Source organism: Gambusia affinis, linkage group LG11 (genome assembly GCF_019740435.1).
Source record: "Gambusia affinis linkage group LG11, SWU_Gaff_1.0, whole genome shotgun sequence".
NCBI lineage: Eukaryota > Metazoa > Chordata > Actinopteri > Cyprinodontiformes > Poeciliidae > Gambusia > Gambusia affinis.
In genome coordinates, this window is record NC_057878.1 from 2,087,197 (window position 1) to 2,109,879 (window position 22,683).

At 40.0% G+C, this 22,683-nt stretch overlaps 2 protein-coding genes across 6 annotated transcripts in view; both read left to right on the forward strand.

Annotated features, from left to right (window-relative positions):
- Nucleotides 1-1,409: 1,409 nt before the first annotated feature.
- On the forward strand, nt 1,410-19,246 carry rbm44 (RNA binding motif protein 44). Of its 4 annotated transcripts, none has more exons than XM_044131084.1 (19): nt 1,410-1,672; nt 6,031-6,279; nt 6,401-6,428; nt 6,499-6,605; nt 7,709-7,783; nt 8,878-9,059; nt 9,143-9,282; nt 10,063-10,579; nt 10,647-10,702; nt 11,918-12,076; nt 12,155-12,320; nt 12,405-12,439; nt 13,178-13,253; nt 13,336-13,420; nt 13,494-13,580; nt 13,658-13,731; nt 16,695-16,768; nt 16,869-17,067; nt 18,728-19,246. In XM_044131084.1, the coding sequence occupies exons 2-19, from the start codon at nt 6,036-6,038 to the stop codon at nt 19,019-19,021; spliced, it is 2,598 nt and encodes an 865-aa protein (XP_043987019.1). In that variant the 5' UTR covers nt 1,410-1,672; nt 6,031-6,035; the 3' UTR covers nt 19,022-19,246. The 4 variants fall into 4 exon arrangements, with proteins under 4 accessions (XP_043987019.1, XP_043987021.1, XP_043987020.1 ...); XM_044131086.1 differs by having other exon boundaries at nt 1,427-1,672; nt 6,401-6,422; nt 6,493-6,605; XM_044131085.1 differs by having other exon boundaries at nt 1,428-1,672; nt 6,034-6,279.
- A 1,517-nt stretch (nt 19,247-20,763) lies between these two features.
- Nucleotides 20,764-22,683, forward strand: part of itgb5 (integrin, beta 5) — a 52,413-nt gene continuing 50,493 nt past the window's right edge. Inside the window, exon 1 of one of the 2 annotated variants that reach the window (XM_044131088.1) lies at nt 20,764-21,348. In XM_044131088.1, the coding sequence (XP_043987023.1) occupies nt 21,282-21,348 (67 nt within the window). In that variant the 5' untranslated portion in view covers nt 20,764-21,281. The remainder of the gene's footprint in view (nt 21,349-22,683) is intronic. The other variant, XR_006372049.1, reaches the window with a different exon arrangement.

A 22,683-nucleotide genomic window follows, 5' to 3' on the forward strand; every position in this document is an offset into this window, starting at 1 on the left:
GCAAAGATTTGCTGTGGGCTGAACGAGGGTTCCCTCTAGTGGACACTTTTCATTCCTGCTCACATCTTAGTGCAACGCTCATTTCTCAGGCTGAAGAATGACTGAACTCTAAATTCAGCAGAGAAAACACACAAAGGATTTCACAATGTCGTTGCTTAAGGCAAAAACCCAACTGTAAATAGAAAAAGAATTGGATAAAAGTTTATATCAGCTTTCAACAGCCTGCAGAACCACCTTTTGCAGCAATTGCTTACCTACCACTGAACAAAACATCTTTAGAGGGAGGCGACCAACCTCCTGTGCAGCCCAGACATCCAGCGGAGGAAACACATTCCAGTCAGTTGCATCCAGAAACTTCTTCTTTTAGTCATCTGAAAGGTAGATTTTGTGACCAGATGAGGGTGAGAACATAGATCGACCGGTAAGAAAGCTGCTGTCCAAGAAATGACTGAAATAAGAGAAGAAAAAAAATATTTGGTGAAATTCTTTTTGAGGGATGTTATGAAACAAGAATTATTTCAAAGTGAAATCATCAGAAAGAAAGAAAAATTTTCCCAAATGAATATCTTTCAATATGAAACTTTAACAAAACCTGCAGGTGAGTGTCTGGTGAATGTTTGGTTGGAACAAGCTTGCTCTTCATTCATTGAGAAATTTGACTCAAGCAAGAGTGGTAATACTTAAGTGACAGCAAAAAGTATGGCATAGTAAAAGTACACACTTTTTTTCCCCAAAACCTTATTAAAGTAAATGTAACTGAGTAAATGCAAGTAGTTACTGCCCAACTCTAGTTTACACACACCTGTAGGTTCAAATAAAGCAAACTACCAAAAGCACTGCTTTAAAACAATCAGTCTGTATCTACGGCTTCTCCTCGCTGCTGATGAACACAAGCATGTGTAGGAGGCAAACTTGTATTTTTGTTGGATTCAGTGTTATCTTTATGATCAGTGACATCAGCAGAGAACTGGCCCCTCAGCAGAGCACAGAGATGTGCTGCAGTAGATGAACACGCTGTTCCACACTGGAGCAGAAGCTCCGTTTCTGAATGTGGTGGGCGCAGAGTGGGAGACGAAGACAGAGGCTGCTCTAATGTGTTTTAACTCTTTATGTTGAATTGCTCCAAACAAAAAGGTTCACAACACAATGCAGATCTCCCTTATGGTGGCTTACAAGCAGTATTGCTGGATGGGCTACAAGGTGACAAAACGCAATCAGCATTAAAAGCAAAATTATGGACCAAAAAAAAAAAAAAGCTTTTATTTATTCAGAACTTGAATTACACTGTTTATGAAATGCATATGCTTTCTCATTGCTATTCTGGTATTTAGGTGATTTTCTCTAAAAGATCTCAAAACTTGACACCTATTTACTGGTGAACAAAACTCTGGCATTTCCTCATTAACTGAGAAGTACGTCACGCTGGTGTCATCACGTGACCAACCTCGCTTTGGCTTCCAAGCTGAAATTGAAGAGTTCAGCTCCTGTCAGCTTAAACAACCATTTTCAATTTAATGTGTGTCTTTGTAAAATATTTTACAAAGACAAAAGACAAGAGTTAGCCTTTACAGGTAGAAATAACAACAAATTGAAAGGCGAGACGATTGCGGGCAGGTGTGCGGGATTGGAGAACGCAGATTTTTGAGAGTGGACGCGTTTAAGCGTTAATTTGGTGAGTAATTAGTTGATTTCTAAGGTGGATCAAGATGGCTAGTTGTAGTGGGGGGTGTTCAGAAGATGAAAATATGGACACAGGATGGTCTATGGTAGTAAATAGAAGAGGTGTTAAAGTTATATTAAAATTTAAGGCTGCACAAGATATGATCGGGGAAAGTTCTATCAGTTTGTCAAATGGATTAGAGAAAGTTATTGGAGATGTAGAACTAGCTAAAGTTTTAAGGGACGAGAGCCTTCTTATTTGTATGAATGCTGAGCAAAAGAATAAGGCATTAAAACTACAAATGGTATGTAAAAAAGAAGTGGTGGAAAGAAATGTAGTGGGGGAAGAAAGAGGGTAAAGGGGCTAATATCAGGGATCCCTGTAGAAGAGTTAGAGAAAATAATAAAAGGAGAGATTACAGGCATAAAACGATTACAGGCTTTTAGGAGGGGGGAGAAAATGGACAGTACCTCTGTACTACTGGATTTCAAAGATAAAACTCTACCTCATAAGGTGATGATTGGTTACATGAGTTTTAATGTAAGAGCTTATATTCCACCACGTCTCAGATGTTCTAAGTGTCAAAGACATGGACACACTGCGAATGTTTGTAAAGGGAAACAGAGATGTGGTAGATGTGGAGGAGAACACCCTTATGGTGAATGTGGAAGTAATCCAGTTAAATGTTGTAATTGTGGAGGAAATCATACTGCAGCATATGCAGGATGCAAGGTAAGGAAAGAAGCAGCTGAAATTCAAAAAGTTAAAACTGATAAAAGCATTACTTATGCTGAAGCAGTGAAAGAGGTGAAAAATATTGGAAATCTTCCAAAAACAATTTATGAAAAGGAAAAGGGAACAGACAATTATCAGTGTAATGTCACGTTAGAAAAACTGATTCTTTTTCTTGCATATATCATTAATTGCTCAGAACAAGCAGGAACTAAAACTGAAAAAATAAAAATTAGAGTAAAGACAGCTACGTTTTTTAATGTCAAAGATCTGTCATGGGAAAAAATTCATGATGAACTTAGACATGGAGAAGGATCATCTGAAAATGAGGCTTCTCAAATTGTTGCATGAGTTTAATACTACAATGGAACGCTCATAGTTTAATAGCTAATGGTCAGGAATTTAAAGGATTCATTAACGAGTTAAATACAAAACCAGACATGATATGTATTCAAGAAACGTGGTTTAAGTCATCACTGCAATTTAATATTCATGGTTACTCAGTTTTACGTAAAGATAGAATAAATGGGAATGGAGGAGGATGTGCCATATTTCTGAAAGAAAACATAAAATTTATTCAGCTTCAAATAATAATGGACATTTGGACAAAAAATTGAAATATCAAAATAATAAATTATTATGATCCTTGTAAAAAATAAAAACTTGAAACAATCCTAAAACACTGGAGAGGGAAGATAATTTGGTGTGGGGATTTTAATGCACAAAGTACTTTATGGGGAGAGCAAGATGATTATAATGAAGAAGTAATTGAAGAAAAGGAATTGGTAGTATTAAATAATGGTGTAGGCACTCGGGTGGATTTGATAAGAGGGAAAGAATCAGTTATTGATCTGACTTTGGTGTCGCAATCTTTTGCGGATAGTTGCAGCTGGAGGGTATGCAAAAAAAGTACAATAGGAAGTGATTATTATCCAATTTTTGTTGAGGTAGAAATAGATATAGAGGAAGATCTGGTAGATTAATATGATAAATGTAGATACAAATAAACCGATAAATGAATTACATTTAGAAATTAGTAAAAGCATTATTAATGCAGCAAAAATAGTCATTCCTAGAAGTAGTGGTACTAAAAAAAAGAAGATAGTTCCTTGGTGCACGTCAGAGTGTTCAGTAGCAATTAGTCTGCAGAATAAGGTTTTTAAAACACTTTAAAAAATTCCAAAAATCTATAAAAGGAAACAGGCAGAAATCAGGAAAATGATAAGAAATGCTAAAAGCCTTGGAGGAAGTATTGTGAGTCCTTAGGGAAAAATACTGCATTATTAGGTTTAGAATACTATTAAAAAAATGTCCGGTAATTCAAGAGAATGTTTTTTCTAGTATTAAAAGATAATGATAATGTTATAGTAGATAATAAAAATAAAGCAGAATTATTAGCTAGAGTATTTACAAAGATGCATACAAGATACAGTCTTAAAAGGATGTAAAATTACATTACAGAATTACTAAATTATTATATAATGATGAGGATCTTATTAATATGAAATTCTCTTTAATAGAATTAAATAAAGCATTGAAGAATTCCAGTAAATCAACTCCTGGGGATGATCAAGTTGGTTCTAATATGCTAAGTAATCTTAGTGATGTGAGTAAAAAAAAACTTATTAGAATTGTATAATAATGTATGAGAGGAAGGAATATTACCTGATAAATGGAAAGAAGCTATCATTATACCTATCTGTAAACCTGGTAAAGATCCTCCTTCAGCTGAGAGTTACAGACCAACAGCTTTAACTTCATGTAGAGGTAGTTATGGAGAAAATGGTGAATAATAGATTAACTTATTTTTTTAGAATCTAAGGAGAAGATTAAATCCTATCGATTTTGTTTTAGAAAAGGTAGAAGTACAATAGATCCTGCATTATATCTGGAACATGAGATTAGACGGGCTCAGATTAATTAGGAGAATTTAATAGCAATTTGTTTTAGATGTAGAAAAAGCTTATGATACGTTATGGAAAGAAGGGTTGTTAATTCAAATAAAACAAATAGGGATAAAGGGTAAAATGTATAGATTCAAATTTTTTCTAACTGAAAGAAAAGTAAAAGTAGGTGGTGAAATAAGTTCAAAACATCAAGTCGAGAATGGTACTCCCCAAGGTAGTATAATAAGTCCTATGGTATTTCTTATAATGATTAATGATATTTTTAGTAATATAGATAAACCTTTTGGTGTTTCATTATTTGCAGGTGATGGTCTTATTTGGAAGAGGGGAAAAAAACAGAATTTGTAAATAGGAAACTACAAGAGACGTTACATAGTGTAGAAGCTTGAGTTTTAGAATGGGGATTTAGAATCTCAATATCCAAATCTAAAGTTGTTATTTTTACTAATAAGAAATTAAATATTAATGCAAACCTCAAATTATATGAGGATGTTATAGAAAGGATAGATCAACTAAAGTATTTGGGAATCTGATTTGATTAAAAAAAAAAACTTACATGGAAAATTCATGTTAGTAAAATAATTGAAAAAAGCAACAAAAAAACAAAAAAGTCTTAAATATAATGAGATTTTTAAGAGGAAAAGAATGGGGAGCCGAGAGGAAAGCTTTAAAAACAATTTACACTGGACTAATCAGATCAATTTTTGATTATGGATGTATTTTATATAATTCAGCTTTAAGTAGTTTACTAAAAAATAGATAGAATACATTATCAGGCATTAAGACTCTGTTGTGGAGCGATGAAAACTACGCCAGTTTTCATCGCGTTAAGTTTATTGAAAAGAGGAAGAGAACTAGAAAAGAAAGAGGTAGAGAATCAGTTATATAGGAAAAGAATATGCAGAGTATATACAAATATATACAGATGCTTCCAAAATGTCAAATGACAATATAGGAATAGCATTTATAATTCCGGATTTAGATATTATGAAAAATAAAAGAATAACGGATGAGTTGACAGTGTATCCAGGTGAACTAATGGCTGTTTTAATGGCTTTAGAATGGATTGAGGAAACAAGAGAGAGGGAGGTAATATTTTGTTTAGATTCAAGTAGTGCATTAATAAGTATTTTAGAACTAAATTCAGAATCAATGCAAAATATTATATTGGATATTAATCATTTAATTTTTAGGATTAAAAATTATGGATCTGGGGTTAAATTAGTTTGGATTCCTGCCCACATTTTTGTAATAGGAAATGAGCTGGCAGATAGTTTTGCTAAGAATCCAGCAAAAAAGTGTATTGTTGATTTTAAATATTAAAATAAGCAAAAATGAGGCTAAAAATATTAGTAAAATGTATATTAAGAAGAAATGGCTGGAACAGTGGGATAGAAGAAGCAGTGCAAGATTTTATTATAGCATCCAAAAAAAGTTGGAGAATTCAGAAAATGTAGCAGAAATAAAAAAAGAAAAGGATGCTATATCTAGATTAAGGTTTGGACATACAGGTTTAAACCGTACTCTTAAAGTAATCAATAAACATAGTACAGGTTTTTGTAGCTATTGTGGAAAATTAGAATCAATACAACATATTATTTTAGAATGTAGTAAATATGTTCCATACTCCAGTCTGGAAGGTGGCGGTAATGCACCTATAAATTGTTTGCCAACCGCCATAAAAAGAAGAAGAAGAAGAAGAGGATAACGCCAAATTAATTTCGTTTTCAGCAGTAATGCTGAATTCCAAGAGAGACACTGCGTGGACCACGAGCCCGGCAGACCTGCATTTGTTGATGAACCATCCCTCAGCTGTGCGTCTGGCTGGTTGGCCCGGTCTGCCCGCCACGGTGTACTACGAGGAGCCTGCTCTCCGCTCGGTTTACAGGGTCGTGGACTGTCCCGCCGTTTTTGTGCCATCTCAACTGCTAGCACAGTCGGTAACACCGCCATACTGCATTTGCGAACATTCGAACGCAAGTAAGTTCCCTAAAGTCACAAGGTGGGCTAAAAGTAGTTTGCTAATGACAGTGAGTTTATAAAGGTCTGTGGTTTAGTTTGTGTCCTCTTATCCAACTAACTGTGGTTTCTGCTTACACAGAGGAGAACCGAAAGCTCCTGCTGCACAGGTAAAGCTACATTGTTCTTCCTATGCTCATAAGGAAGAGACGTGAAGGTTTATTTCTGCTCTCGGCACAGGTCAGTTCTAGAACTGGTGAACACTCATCACTACCTGGCTTTGACGGACACGGAGCTGCTGCGCTGGTATCTCAGTCTGTCGGCGGAGGACAGGGGCATCATACTGGGTATGACCGGGAAGCCCGGCGGGTGTCAGAATGGCATTGCATAGCCTTTTCTGTCGGTTTAGAGGATTGGCAGAAAAAAACTACATTACAACCAGAGTTTGTGGACGTATTTTTTGGGTCGTCTTTGGACGTCTAATTTTGGTCTCTTGAAGATGCAGACTGCGACGCCAGATGTCCTCTGCATGTAAAGTCTTATGAAGATACCTCATCATCACCATTCATACACCTGCTTTCAGAAAACAAATGATTAGTAATATGCAAAGGCAATCTGGAAAAAGCTCAACCATGGGTTCCTCTGGCCTCACCTAGCAAAACTAGCAACAAGACAAAACATGTTAAGATGACAGTTGGCTTTGAATTTAGTTTTTGCCAATCCTTTTCACACATATCTCATTACAGTGCCAACTTCTGAAAGCTGTTTGCTTTACCAACATAATGCACTAAAGTTACACACGCCTGGGTTTTGGAAACAAAACATACAACCAAAAATCACACACAACTATAGCATGTTTTCTTCAAAGTTTTCATCAGAAAGTTAACTGTATTTTAAGGAAATAAGCCAGACACAGAGTCGTCAATCTCCCAGGTCATGTGCGATGTACTCATAATGGAGATCTCACAGTTGTGCTCAAAAACTTCCCTGTCCGTCTGGTCTGTCCATATTTCTCAACTAATTAAAGATTTATATCTGTCACATAAACCAGAGCTCGCAATGAGACAGACATGAGAGTATATTGATATGAACAAGCACCTGTGATCCTGTCGAACACACTGTTCTAATATTTTCAAACATTGGGTTGGGTTTTAAAGGTGCAGCATTGACTGGATTGGGAAATTACTGCAGAACTCTTTGTGTTCAAACAGAAAACCTTAAGTCATATTCTCTACTTTGGTGTCCCTCAAGGTTCAGTTCTTGGCCCTCTCCTTTTTTCCTCACATCTGCTCTCTTTAGGGTCAGTTTTGAGAAACCATGACATCTCTTTTCACTGTTATGCAGATAATTGTCAGATTTCTCTCCATATGAAGCCTGTCTGCCCATGCTCCACCCAGCCTCTCCTGTGTGTTCCAATAGATTTTGTCTGTTGTTTTTTTTTCTTCTTCAGATGAGGGAGGCCTTCACTACTTCCTACAGAATCATCCTGGGTTGGAGCTTTCTCAGGGTCATGTTTATTTGAAGCGTAAGTTTGTGGATCTGTGCAGCTGATGAGAGCTTTGCCACCATCTAACCGTGCTCATTCTCTACAGCTAAACTTGGAAGTTGTGTCCAGTGCACGGTTACAGCCAACCAGAACTTGTAAGTCATTCGGTAAAACAGCAAATGAAGCTGTGGGCTCCGTGGAGGAGTTATCAGTTAACAATTTGTGTTGAAACTTTGTTTTCAGGTCTTCCAGACCTGAAAACCTCACAGTAATTCATATGTGGCAGTGTGGCGTACACTGGTCTTCTGATTCTGTAGCCAAACCAGGTTAATGCAGGACACTTAAGGCAGCATTCAGATTTGAACTGATGATTGACCTGATTGTGCAATGGCTCCCAAAACCTGGTCCTCAGGAACCAATGCCCTGGATTAGATGTGTCTTTGTCCCAACACATCTCATTCCTCTGCAGCCATCATGTGCTGCAGAAGCCTGTTAATCCCCCATTCATTTAAGTCAGGTGTGCACCTAGAAAATGTCGACCACAGTGTTCTAATATCTCAGTCGGAACATTGGGTGGGGATTAAAGGTGACTGATTTGGGTAATACCTGGAGGACAGACCTTTCTGTGTTCATATAAAAAAATCTCAAGTCCATTTTGCCACTTCTTTACTGTGGTGTTCCTCAAGGTTCAGTTCTTGGCCCTCTTCTTTGTTCACTCCAGCTTCTCCTCTAAAGGGAGACTGGTATGACCCAAACTGGTCTGCTGCTGCACCTTTAATGATGAGGGCTAGGAACCAAGGTCAGCCAAAGGTTGGTGAAATTCCACTGAAGATGTAGAAACTATGTCTCTGTAGGTAAAAATATCAGCTATTAATACTGATATATGCATGACAGAGTGAAAAGCTATTGCCACCTTCAGCAAGTAGCAACTGTTTTAAATTAAACAGAATTTAACCCACCACCTCCACGTCTGGTCTGATTTAAATGGACCAGAGTGTGTTTCCCCTGTTAGTCTGGATCTTTTGTGCAGAAAAACTTCCACAACTTTTTTTTGATTTAGGTTGTAGTTGACCTGTCCGAAGGTTCATCCTTCAACTAACCAATCCAGGGTTCCCCCCTCCCTTCCACTACAGAAGCGTCTCTGCAAATGTCGAAGATGCTTCCAGGTGACACGAGGGAGAACTTACCTAAGACCGGCTTTTCTCACAGTCTGACAAGATTTCAAAATCAAGTGTGTGAGGAGGCCTGTGACAACGCCATGGTCCCCCAGATGGCTTACGGCCTCCCTCTCTCACACACACTGAACCAGAACAGGGTGAGTGGAGTGGAGAGCAGGTTTTGCATGCTAAGCAGCCAAAGGTGGTAGTCAGTCAGTGCTTGATGTTTTTTGTTTTGTAGGGTTTGCCAGTGTCTCAGCCGAACAGCAGCATCATCAGTGCAGCTGTGCCATTCAACATGTACTTAGAAAGATCCAGACAGAGAAAGCCTGAGGACTCGGCAGCATGCAGCCAGCGGGCGGCCTCCACCATCCAGGCACAGTGAGTACACATCACCACAGTTTCAGGTGTCACCACCGTGCCTCATAACTCCAAAAACCTGGGATGGAGTGACAGCAGAAAATGAGTACAGCTGGTTGAGAGAAAACAGAAGACTAAACAATAAATATTAATGTTTATCAGATCACTTTTTTTCCATCCTATCAACCCAGTTTATCCTTAATACAAAGAAAAACTTGCCCAGCAAAACCCTTGAAACTGAGAGTTCTGCTAAAGGGGATGAGCTCAGACATAGTCAGATTGTTTATAGACATGTAATAGTGTTCTGTTTATTTGGGTTAAAGAATTGCTTTGATTTTTTTATTAATACTTTTATAATTGGATCTTTTTTTTTAATAAACTGGAATCTTTGGTAACTAATTGACAACAAAATGTTTCTTAGTTAAAATGATAAATTGAATGTTTCTGCTAATATATTGTGTTGATTTTCCTCATAATGGTTTTAAAAGTTCTTAAATTTAACTTACTGATACTTGTAACGATCCTGTTCCGGACATGACTTTCAAAATGACCTGCTGTGATCATGCTAACCATGACATGTCTGTTTTATACCATCAGCTCCTCTTTCTCTCATTTTTTTTAATGGCAAAAAAACAATTTTTTAGATTAATTTAGATTGAAGCAATTTTTTGAAATTATTAAACCGATATATTTGTTTCTGCTGGTTTTCACAGAGAATGTGACGTTTCAATGAAAATGTGACCTAGAAGATATGGTATGAATTCTGGCTGAGTGGAGCTGTCGCATGTTTTCATATTCCAGGTCAGAGTGTCCAGTGGAAAACAGCGGGTCCTCACAGCAGCCAAGAGTGGACGCCATGAAGCTCACACAGCGTTCAGAGGGGGGCACCAGCCACACAGCGCAGATCCAGCAGGCTCCTCCTTCTGCAGGTCCGGCAGGAGAAAATAATGTGCTTGGTGACCAGAGAACATCGGTCAGTCATGTGGAGATCAGACAGAGCTCTGAAGATGAAAAGGGTCAGTTCAACTTCCCCATCAAGGATGATGGGGGCAGCCTGGTGTGCTTGGCAGGCAACGGTGTGACACTGCAGAATGCTGGGGCTCTGATCCAGCTGGGCGACCCTCCAGCAGACAACTGGCCGAAGAGCACTGCAGAGAAGTTTACCTCCACTGCTCCCTGTGCACCCAGCTGTGATGCTGCAGTGAATACCGATGTACAGTGCTGCACAGCAAAGCAGACCCAAACTGAAGGTCCAAACACATCCGAATATAACGTCATGACTGAGCTTCAAATGTCCGATCTGGACTACCTGGCTGAAGTAAGGTTGGAACCTCATGTAGGTTAGGACTGCTATAGATAGTTTCTCACCTTCTCTTTCCTTTCAGGAGTTGATCAAACTCCAGACGATTCAGGAGCGCAAGGAGCCAAGGAAGAACAAAAGGTAATGTGTAGGAGCAAGAACTGGTGGTCCCAAATGCCTATTGTGTGTCAGAAGATATTAGAAAGGTGATGTGACACAGAAAACAAGCTAAACCTGGTAGTTGTGGACCACCAACAGTGGCCTGCTGGTGGTCCGCTGGTGGTCCACTGGCAGCCCACTATGTTTTTTTGTATTAAAGTGGATAGATCATGCTTTTAAATCCCTGCTTTTCACATGTAGATAATTCACTTATGATGTATTTAAAGTAGAACTTAAACATGTTGGTCTGAATTCCTTGTTATTGTAGCTCCACAGACCCTTTGTTTATCCCGGTTCTTCTTCCTCTATACCTTTGTAAGAGCAACTTTTTTTTTAAATGGGGGAATTTTTCTGCCATAATCCAAGAGCACACATTTTCAGGATGAAATTAGGATTTCATGTCTTTTGTTCTCAAAACTTTTAATACTTTTGTTTACATTTTTATTTTGAAAGCAGGACTTCATATCTATCTTCTCAAAACTTGTAATGCTTGTACTCAAAACTTCTCCTGGCGCTCACTCTTAGTATCTGCTCAGACTCTCTGCTCTCCTTTGAAACACCTTTTGGCACAGTTACCACAAGTCAATGGAATGAAAGTGTTGTACTGGGTGCGTTTGTTTCCTTCTAGCGGGTGTGCCTGTGTGGCTATTATCAATTGTAGCAACCTGTGTCACCCACTGGATGTAGGGAGAAACAACGATGTCTGCTTTCTGACCCTAAACATCGGCCAGCATCGTGCCACTGATCACTAACAACCTTCTGATCTTAGGCAGGAGTTTGTTCACCCAACCAACTCCCTAATGTTAGCTATTTATATAAAAATGAGCTAAAAAGTTAATGTTGGCTTAAATGGTGTTATTAGCCTGTGGGCTAATAGTAGTGTGTTGAGACTACCAGTAGTATTTGTGCTATCACAAGCATGGAGTCTATGTCCTAAGCCAGTATCCCACCATGCTCTTTTCTCAATTGTTTTTTGCTAATTGCGTTGCCTTGGCAATGGGAGATGCCAACACTAGCAATAGTGCACACTCGACATTGAGCTGCACATTTTAGTGTATATGTATATATTGTGGGGGTGAGGAAAACTAAACAGAGACTGCTGATTATTAGGTGGAGAACAATAGGTGCCTCCTGCAAGGCGATGCATTGCTATAGCAGGCCCCAGTTTATGCCCGTTTCCCTGAATGCATGTTCCAGCCCTGGCAGTGTGTCGGCTGCTCTTAGAACGGACTGCGGCTGTAAGCAGCGCGCCCAGCAGGCAGAGCTGGCCCTGCTCACCCTGCACTATGAGCTGTGCCGGCAGCACGTCTGGAGGCTCTACTACACATCCGCTGAGGGACACCTGTCCACGGCAATGTGAGGAACCCGCAGGCCAATTCATCTCATTTTGTTTGTACTAAAAGCTTTCTAGAAAAATCCCTCACGTCTCTGCAGAGCTGAAGACCCGCCACCAAACATTGTGAACATCCTGCAGAAGTTGGAAACTGACTATAACCAGATGAAGAACCAGATCCTGACGGGGGTTCCTCTGGAGCAGCTGAGTCCTCTGTGTGTGGAGTCTGAGAAGATCACGACAGGAGCATGTTACGTCCCTGAACAGGTGGGAGGTTACCCACAACTCCTAGCCAAGAGCCCAGATGTCTGGTCTTTGAGAACCTTCCACAGTAAGTCTGTCTTTGCTTAGATCCTTACTGGCCTGCTGGGAAAGACTCCTTCTGGGTAAGTGGACACACATTGTTCCAGTTCAACTCCAACAATGAGATGCTGCAAACTTAATTGGGAAGTCAGTTGAATTATTTCTTCATGATTGGGGTAAAAAGGCCCTGTGTGAGGCAGATGTTTGTACAAGGCCTCTTACATGGTGAGCTAATAAATTCCATGAAGGAAAAATGACAGGTGATGATTTTCTAGTGAGCTTCTCAAAAACCCCTCGTCATGGAGACGGGGTAGTCTGGGGCTAAAGCGATACTTCAGATAACTTGTGATTAATTGACGACAGAAATAATCGTCAACTAATTTAGTAATTGATTTATTAGAGTATAAATATTCCAACAAAAGGTAATTTGTTTGAAGAACGCTATTATCAGAGCAGTAATTAGGCCAGAGCTGTATTAAAAAATTATTTTTCATTAAAAACAAACAAAAGGAAAAACTTAATCATAATCACCAGATCAGCACTAAATGGAGCAGAAAGGGCTGAGCTTTTCACATGTTGACGTTAGAAGGATTTGATCAAGTGTTTGCTATTTTTAAAATCAGATTAATCATTAGAATAATTGATTAATAATAATCATGAGTTGCAGCTAGGACTGCACTATTTTGTGCAGTCCTAGCACAAAATAGACACATTTTACATGTCATTGTAAAATGTGTGCAACATTCATACACTGAAAGACACAGACTGTTTGGAGTGCAATACTTCTTGGCTAATATATTCAGTAAACCTCTGATGCTAAGTTCCACTCAGGGGACACAGAAGAATGTAGGAGCTGGAGACGTTGGAGGTCCTGATGGGGACAAACAGAGCTGCCAGGTGTGATTACAGCACACACTACAATGTGCTCCATGCAGCAGCAGCAGCAGCTAACCCTAACTACTGTCTGTTTCCCCTCCAGAAACCCAAACTGCTCCACAAGGAAGATGAAGAGGATAAGAGAGCTGCAGCTCTTGTACCCAAAGAGCGATTGGTTAAGCAAATGGGTGAGCAGAACCTTTGCTTGGCTGATGGAACCACAACTGTAGCTGAATGTTTTTCTGTTTTTGTGCCGCGCAGGCCTTGAAGAGGTGAACTTTAGTGAGGCGTGGTACGATGCTCAGGAGGACCTGCAGTTGCCAGGACCGGCAGTTGACACAGCCGACAGTAGGTTATTAGCCACAGCTACTCAAACGTCATCCGTGTTTCATCTGTTTGAATTGTGTGTTTGTGTGTGTTGACAGATGACAGATCAGTCGGTGGTGAGAGCAGCAGCTCAGTACTGTATGTATCCAACCTGCCTGGTCATATGACACAGGTCAGTTTAGTCACACATGCTACTTACTGCTCTAACATCATCAAATGTGGGGAAAGTGAAAGATCTTAGATAAATCAGTGGTTCCCAAGGATTTTCTGGGCCCCCCTTTTTATTACAATAAAATTCCCCCTGAAAAAGAAAAAAAAATCAACTGGGCACACGTATCATTCAATCAGACATAAACCTATACACATATTTTGTTTTCAAACTTCACTGACGTTTATTTCACTCTTCAGGTTGCAACAAAACAAACTACAAACCATCTTTACAGTGAAATACTTTTGTGTAATTTCTTTTTTTTTTTTTTTTCTTTTTTTTTCTTCATTCATCAGTACCCAGGGGCTCTGTATAGGGGGGAAAGTTATGACAATTCCAAGGGCCCTGATCAATGGGGGCCCTCCACAATTTATTCATTTATTTTTTTGTTCATAGAAATAAAAAAAATTGGGGCCCTGTCAATTACAAAATTAATCATATTGTATTTTCAAAGATTGTTTTTAGCAGTAAAAATTAAATGTTATCCCTCCCAGACCAAACTTTTCTAAAAAAAATTTATTTTTTATCTTTTTATTTTTTACATATTTGTTAAAACTGTCATTATGTTGTGACAGTGTGGTATGAGAGATAATCTGAAAAATCTATTTCCTCTGCTCTCTCAAAGTCTAGAAACAACATGTCAGTGGCAGAAGAGTTTTATTGCTGTCAATCACAATCTAATGTTGCTGCTCATCTTTCCTCCCCCTTTGCTCTGTGCTGTCCTGCAGCTAGCATATCCTGTTGTAAATGCTTAGTCTAGTTAGCATAGCTGCTAGTGACAGCAGATAGACAATTTTCCTGTACTGATATGTTGTTTCTCTGCTATTAGAACATTTAGCAGTGAGTGAATGATGTTGATTGACATCCCTAAGACCCTCCTCCTGGCTCTGATTGGTTGTTTTGGACTGAAAGTTGCATTACTTTAGCCAGTAATAGCAGTTCAGGGAGGAGGTGGAGGAGATTGATTGTTTTCAGTTTATCTGTCTCATAACAAACTGGCACAACATGATGACAGCTTTAACAAATATGGAGAAAACATATTTTTTATTAAAGTTCTTTACTGCAGCTTGAATAAAATGCAACTACATAGGATTTTTTTGAGAAGTCTGGATTGCTTTGTGTATTTTGTATGTTGCCTATGACTGTTTCTCATGGGGAGAGACATTTCAGCAATCTAAAACTGATATAAAAAATTTAAGCAACCTAGTTGCTGACTGTATGCGGACTGTTGGATGTAAACTCCATAAACAGTAAATATTGTGCTAGTTATCAGTTTTGGACCAAAAAAAGCAAGGCAATTGCAAGCCTTTAAAATTGTGACACTTTTGATAGGTCAGATAGACTCAAAAAATGTAACAGCATCTGTGTGGGGGGGCCCAATTAAATTTTTTTGCCAAGGGGCCCAAGATTCCTGGCAGCGCCCCTGCCAATATCACTTCCCTCGGCCCCCCTGCAATGGGACTGCGCCTCCCCTAGAGGGCATGCCTCACACTTTGGGAACCACTGGGTTAAATGATCATTTTGAAATCCCCAGTGAGTTGTACTTCGTTGCAATGGCCAGCAGAGGGCAGTACATGACTGATGAAGCTAATTAGAAATGACATGTAGCAGAGCTGGCAGCCTTACTGGTTTATAGCAGAAAGATATGGAGGCCCCATTTAGATTTCTTCATAAATATTCTAGTCATTATTGATATAGGCGTCTTAATCACATTGGTGGAATGAAAAACAAAAAAACAAGGAACAAATGAATAGCTAGAGGTCAACATTTCCTGTTATTCTGTATCACAATGAAACTAACTGCTACAATGTTCTGGAAAAGCAGAACATTAGTGTCCCAAAATGTTAGTACTTCCACCTCATTTTTTAAAGAGCTCAAACATGTGAAACTATAAATCCCTTTTAAAAATGCTTTAGTTTTACTGAACACCAAAATATTTATCACATATAAACGTACAACAAAAACTAAAAGTGTGCGTACTTTCATAATAATCATGATTTTTTTTTTTTTTTTTTCCATTTGTCACCAAAGTCAGTGTTGCTTTTATGTTCCTGTAACTTCAGCTGTTTCCCTTTAACCAAGACTGACAGAAATAATAATGCACTGCAATAATATTCATGTCCACAGTGTTATTGTGTTGAGATACTGTATAGTGCAGCACTCCAGAGTCTGTTTTGTTTTGAAAGACTTCTTTTTCTTTTAAAACATTAGCTGACAATAGCTGCATTTCTGTTGACCATATTTAGCCTAATGGAAGCACAGCAAATTTGAAAAACTATTATTTTTGGATGGAAAAACATTTGGTGTAGGATGAAGTTTTTTGTGTGTTGCTTTGTGCCTTAACAAAATTTGGAATATTTTACAAAACTGAAATGGTAACATATGTTACATGAACAGCCAGATGTTACTACTGACACAAACCACAAAGAGGATGACAGGAAGTGATGGGAGGCTCGTGGTCCAGTATGTTTTTATATTATTTATTGTGTGAACAGACTCATTCACATCGGATTTTAATTACATTCCTTATTTAATGGGAACACCGGAATTCTTTCGACATTAGCTGAATATTGACAAAGTTTTGAGCACATTTACCATGGAAATGCAGAGAGGGGTTCACAAATTAGCTTTAATGTAGCTATTTACAGAGTAAGAATTGTCAAAATAACATCATTTATTTGGATTTTCTTGTTAATGTTGGAGCCTTTGTTGCTTTAAGAAGCAAGATGGAGATTGGCGTCACTGTGACATGCATGGCTTACCACCCCAACAATGTTGGATCCTATTAGCTTCTGAATCAGATCTGGCTAGAAGCATATTTTCAGTTTGTAATGATACATTATTTGGAGAAAAGTTCTGCATGTAAAAACCCAGCCACATCATAGTTTTCACAGGTATTTGACTAAAGAGCCTGAAACATGTTTCAGAGTGACGTCAGGCAGTTGTTTGAGAATTTCCAGCCATCAGAAGTCAGCATCGTCCCCTCAAAGAACGGCGTGAGGTGAGCTGCTGTCCCTCTTCACTTTTCACTGGATCAGTTCAGCTGTCTGGGGGGTTCCAGTGTTTGCTCATGGAGGTTCTGTCTCTGGCTGGTGCTCTAGAGTTGCCATAGTGATGGTGGATGGCCCAGAGGCGGCTAAAGCTGCAGTCAGAGAGCTCAATGGCCATCAACTGCACAGCCGTACCATACACATCCGGCACCTGAGTGGAGCCGCTGCTGGGGGCCTCACACCTGGCTCCACCTGGGGGTCCACAGCCCCAGAGGATGCCAACACCAACTGCAGGCTCACTGAGAAAAAGGTGGGGTTCTGATGGATTCCTTCATGTTTTAATCCTTTAAACTCCACTATGCATGATACATGACAGGTATTTTTCAAAGGAATATAGCAAATCTAAGAGGCAGAGGGTATTTCTAAGCTTGTTGCCATGGGACACTACCATTCTTCTGGGTCTACACACATCTGGAGAAGGCCAAATGTCCTCACGTGGACTGGTTTTATTTCCTGACTGCAATACTGAGATTTAGACTTTATTGCACAAAGACACAAAAGTGAATTTGGTCACAAAATGTTGTTGCTTGGCTACCGGAGTACACAGAAAACAAAAAGTGAAAATTTATACATACAAGAGTAACTAGTGTAGGTGTAAACAACAATAAAAAAAAAACTAAAATAAATACTATACAAGTAATACATTGTTAAAATACGAGGCAACAATTAAAGTAAGATTGAACTCCAGTAAAGATATTGCACTTGGCATTTTCAGGCAGTCTGAGGATCACCATGAACAGCTGGATCTACTGAGGATCACACCACAGGATTTATTAGAGCAACTAAAGCCCACAGCAGCAAACTCATGGCTGCTCTGTGCGAAAACTCAGGGTTACTCACACATTATTCAAGTTCAGGTTGCTTTGTTGCACAGAGCATTATTAGTTCCTATGCAGAAATATACCAGCAGGTGGCAGTAATGGATATTCAGAGTTCTGGTCTGCTTTACCATTATGTAAAACCAACTTTTAGCTCTACATCATGTTATTCAAAAACATATCTTTAGTGCTGCTTTGATTCTTTCATGCATGTTTGAGAAATCCTTTACATCAGAATGCAAACAGTCAGCGCTGCACACAAACCTCATTGCATTTTGTCCATGATGACGTTGAGGAGTATTTCACTTATTTGTTGTTGTTGAGTTGGTTCTCATTTTGTTTAAACTGCAAACCTGACCAGGATCCAAGCTGGATCACATATGCAGGCTCTCCTTTGCTCGTCTGTAGGTTGCTATGACAACCAGTGTAAAACTGTATTCACATCAGAAAGCGTTTTCTATGTAGATGAGAAAACAATCCACTTTAGCATGGAATACTTCAGATCTGAATGATTTCCAGCAGAGAATCTCTTCTTGTTTCTGCTTTCACTCAGAACTTTCAGCACTTTGACTCTTTGTAGTTTCTACATGACCACAGTTGTGTTCTTATGTCTTAGATATGAAACCTGCACATTTTTTTCTCCAGCACCTTTCATTGGATCTACAGGGCCATTTGAATAAAGGTTCTATAGAGAGCTTGGAAAAACCAAGAATTCTCACATGGAATGTAGCTGCATTGATCCGATATTAATATTTGTATTGGCCTCTATTGGGAGGGAGGGGTGCTACTAGGTATTGACAATGTGCCTGATCCATAAGGGCAGTTCTATTAAGTCTAATTCTATCCTTTGTGCTCTGAGCAGCATTATGCTTTGTTATTATTATCATTATTCAGAACTCCTAATTGCACTTTCTTGGATCGGTATGAGGTATCTGTATCGTATTGGAAGTGAAAAGTGGACTGATGCATCTATAGAATGGCTAAAACAATTGGACAAGACTTCTGAAATAATATCTTGGTTTTATCAGTATTTCTAGCTCAGCTGTAAGATTATTGTGCCTTAAATTCACCTTCATCATTCTGTCTGCCCAGCTGGTAAACCCAGCGGTCCTCAACTCCAGCATCCAAACCAGGAGGGTGGTGAGCATCTTTCCCACTGCCAAGGGGACCTGTGTACCTCAGCACTTCGGCACCATGGGCGGCCTGGATGCGCTGATGTCCGAGCTCACCCAGCTCCACCCCCATGTCCACCGCCAGACAATCCTGGATGCTCTGATGGAGCTGAAGACCACACACCACGGGGTCCTGGCCAGCCTGTCCCTCAGCACCATCAGAGACATGACCTCTGCCCTGCTGAACAAATCGCCTACTGTCACGCAGAACTAAGTGGAAAATACTGTGCACCTCTGTTCAAGTTTTATTTCCAAATTAGCCGCAGTTCTCCATTTTTATTTGAAGTTTGTAAAGAAAAGAAAAGATCTGGGATTGTTTGTGGGAAGTGCTGCGTCTTCATTTTCTGCTGGATTGCTGTTCTTCACCAGTTAACAGATGGATGTTTGGATCTAATGTTTAGATGTTTGTTCTTATAAAAAGCTCACCCAATGAACTATATTCTATCTGAATTTTTTTTTTACTGATTGGTTAGTATTTTTAGTTTTGGTGGCCTTAAGATTGCATCTCTGCTTTTTGCGGATGATGTAGTCCTTGTGGCTTCATTGGGTTGTGATCTGCAGCTCTCGTTGGAGCGGTTCGCAGCCGAGTGTGAAGCGGATGGGATGGCAATCAGTGCCTCCAAATCCGAGGCCATGGTCTTGAGCCGGAAAAGGGTAGAGTGCCTTCTCCGGGTCGGGGGGGTGTCCTGCCCTAAGTGGAGGAGTTCAAGCATCTTGGGATCTTGTTCACTAAAGAGGGTAGAAGGGAGCGGGAGATCCACAGGCGGATTGGCGCTGCGTCTGCCTTCAAGCGGGCGTTGTACCGGTCCATTGTGGTGAAGAGAGAGCTGAGCCAAAAAGCGAAGCTCTCGATTTACCGTTCAATCTACGTTCCCACCCTCATCTATGGTCATGAGCTTTGGGTCATAACCGAAAGAATGAGATCGCGGATACAAGCGGCCGAAATGGGTTTTCTCCGTAGGGTGTCTGGGCTCTCCCTTAGAGATAGGGTGAGAACCACAGTCATCTGGGAGGGACTCAGAGTAGAGCCACTGCTCCTTCACGTCGAGAGGAGTCAGTTGAGGTGGCTTGGGCATCTGGTCAGGATGCCTCCTGGACGTCTCTGGGCACGTCCCACCAGGAGGAGGCCCCAGGGAAGACCCAGGACACGCTGGAGGGACTTTCTCTTGGCTGGCCTGGGAACACCTTGAGATTTCTCTGGGGGAGCTGGAAGAAGTGGCTGGGGAGAGGGAAGTCTGGGCCTCCCTTCTGAAGCTGCTACCCCCGTGACCAGACCCCGGATAAAGCGGAAGAAAATGGATGGATGGTTAGTATTTTTCAGATCAATAAACTTTGAATTATTTATTTAAAACCTAAGACCTAAAAAGGGAAAGACCACAAAAATGGCTAAAAGTCAGAAGTTTATTATATCAAATTTAAGTACTAGTATTGGTGTCGGTAATACTGATACTGGATCAACACCGCAATATGCAGTATTCTGTGTTTCTCTGGTATCAGAGAATTCGTTTTTTCTTTTTACCATTTAACACAATGTTTGCTACTTTTGATGTAGTTTAAGAATTTATTTTTCCTGGAATTCAACATTCAAGTATATAATAACAGTATTATTTTCCTCTAGTTCTAAATTTACTGCAACAAAAAAAAGGATGGGAAAAAAAGAAGTTCGACTTAAATGTTTTATATTCTATCAAAGTTTTGGGTTGGATTTAAGTTTGTTTTTTGTTTTTTTTTTTTCCTTCAAGCAAACCGAACACTTTCAATTCAAAAATACTTTAATAATTCCAAATGGATGCTGTTGTAGCTAATTAATTTAGATTCTTCAAAGAGTTATTTGAAAATCGTAATGGCTGTTGGCAGGAAGGATCTCTTCTTGTTTCATGTTTCCGATATGCTTTTTTTCCGAGCGCCCTCGAATGCAGCGTAATGCCTAATGTGGAGGAGGCGGGGATTCCAGCAGGGACGTAAACTGGACTGGGAGAGCGGATCATTAATGTCCGGAGAGGAACACCGCGGTTGTTTTGGGATATTATTTTGGTGGACATCTGCTGATCTTGGATCGGCTCTTACGTCATCCCATCCTCGTTTTGCCGCTTATCTGAGCGTCGGCAGTGCCATGTAATCGTAAGGGACATTTGGGAGCTGCTGTCATTTGTGTAGGTTTTGTCTGAAGGGGTCAGGTCAGGAAAGTGCAGAGGCGTCCAAGCAGAAATCTGAGCTGCAGGAGCGGATCGGAGGGACGGATCGCCCTGGAGCCAGAGCGCTGCCTGCCGGGAGGATGATCCGAGGAGACCCCGGCGACGCGGTCGAGGTCCGCTGTGGTTTTCACAGATAACCGGAGCGGAGTCGAGTGGGAGGTCTGATGGGAATCTAGACACGTCGGCGCGTGTTTTGGTGTGTGAGATTGTGTGCTTGCGTGTGTATGTGTTGAGAAGAAAACTAGCAATCTAGAAGCTGACTGGTGGCGCCGTGACACCATGTGGAGCCCGGGAAGAGCCGCTCTGTGTTGGATGCTCCTGGAGACGTTTCTGCGCTCTGCTGGAGGTAAGACCAGAGCGAACAGTAGGCAGCCAGTCTGTCTGCTCTGTAGAACCAAAACACACTTACAACCCGAACTAGTCAGAACCACGGCTGGGTTCAACTGAGAATTACTTGAAACCCAGAACTTGTTGCTGACGGGAGGTGAAGCGTGGAAACGGATGATCAATTAGACTTTGAATTTCTATTTTACCAAGCATGTCCTATTCTTCTGCCCTTGTCAGTAATCAGTCGTTATCAATGGGACATTGTTTGCATAACCAGCTTTCCATCAGATTGAAGTCTGAATTCCTGGACGTTATAACATTAGTCAGAAGAACGATGGAAAAAGACTTTTCAAGTGGTATGACTAATTTTGGAGCACATGTCCAGGTTCTTGGCACTTATTGTGGAGAAAATACACTGACAACTTCTGATGAGACAAATGCTGAATCTCTACCGGAAGATGCTGAAGAAGCTACCATAATTCCCAGCATATAGGCTGTAATTACTCTTTCCTGTCAGATGCAGAGGAACTTTAGGAATGCTATATAAAATTAAGAGGCTCAGAGTTTGTAAGTAAATTAGATGGAAAAAAAGGATCTACATACAGGCAAACCAAACAAACCATCATAATGATTTTTGTAAATGAAGCCAGGTTAATTTAGCAGAAGAGATGACCGGTGTAGATTACTGGTCAGTAGTTTGTAACGGTTAGGGAGATGATGCTTAAGTTGGTGCAGGTCCAGAGAAATGATCACTACCCTAACATTAGCATGTTTAATTTGTTTCGTGTGACTTTTAGGTTATTCGTCACAAAACATACAGAGGTAGGTTGTTCTCTGGCTCCATGGATGTAGCTCTCTGCTCAGACATTATTGTGGGTAAGGAAATGTGTAAAGCAGCAAGTGACAGAGGGGGATCTGCAGCAGCCATTACAGTCTCTCTCTGACTGGTTACAAAGCAACGGGAGAAAAACGGCTTGGAGGAAACCTGCATAGTATAAGTTTAATCACTGATAAAAATAAAATATCAGTTCTTTGTCAGGCATAAATTCATAGATGCAGCAGAAATAACTGATGTTGGGTTCAGTGATGATGAATATCAATCAGTCAAGCAATTTTATTTATAAAACACTGTTCGTACTAAAAGAAAAGTGCTGCTTGAGCACTTTTCTAATCACCTGACAGGGATAATCATAGTTTAAACTGTTAGAAAACCCTCCTGATTAACATCTCCCCTACAAAATGATAATAAAAAACTTAAACGTCTGCCTGGTGGGTCCATATTTTTGCAATAACTAATTAAAAACCCCATAACAGTGAACATGTACGTCTCTGTTCTGAATGTTCCTGGTAGGAA

Bases quoted from the DNA above. Each gene is read 5' to 3' on its own strand.
- rbm44 (XM_044131084.1), top strand. From the start codon at position 6,036: ATGCTGAATTCCAAGAGAGACACTGCGTGGACCACGAGCCCGGCAGAC. The intron at 13,421-13,493 runs GTGAGCAGAACC...TGTGCCGCGCAG, and splicing joins GCGATTGGTTAAGCAAATGG to GCCTTGAAGAGGTGAACTTT. The intron at 17,068-18,727 runs GTGGGGTTCTGA...CTGTCTGCCCAG, and splicing joins GCAGGCTCACTGAGAAAAAG to CTGGTAAACCCAGCGGTCCT.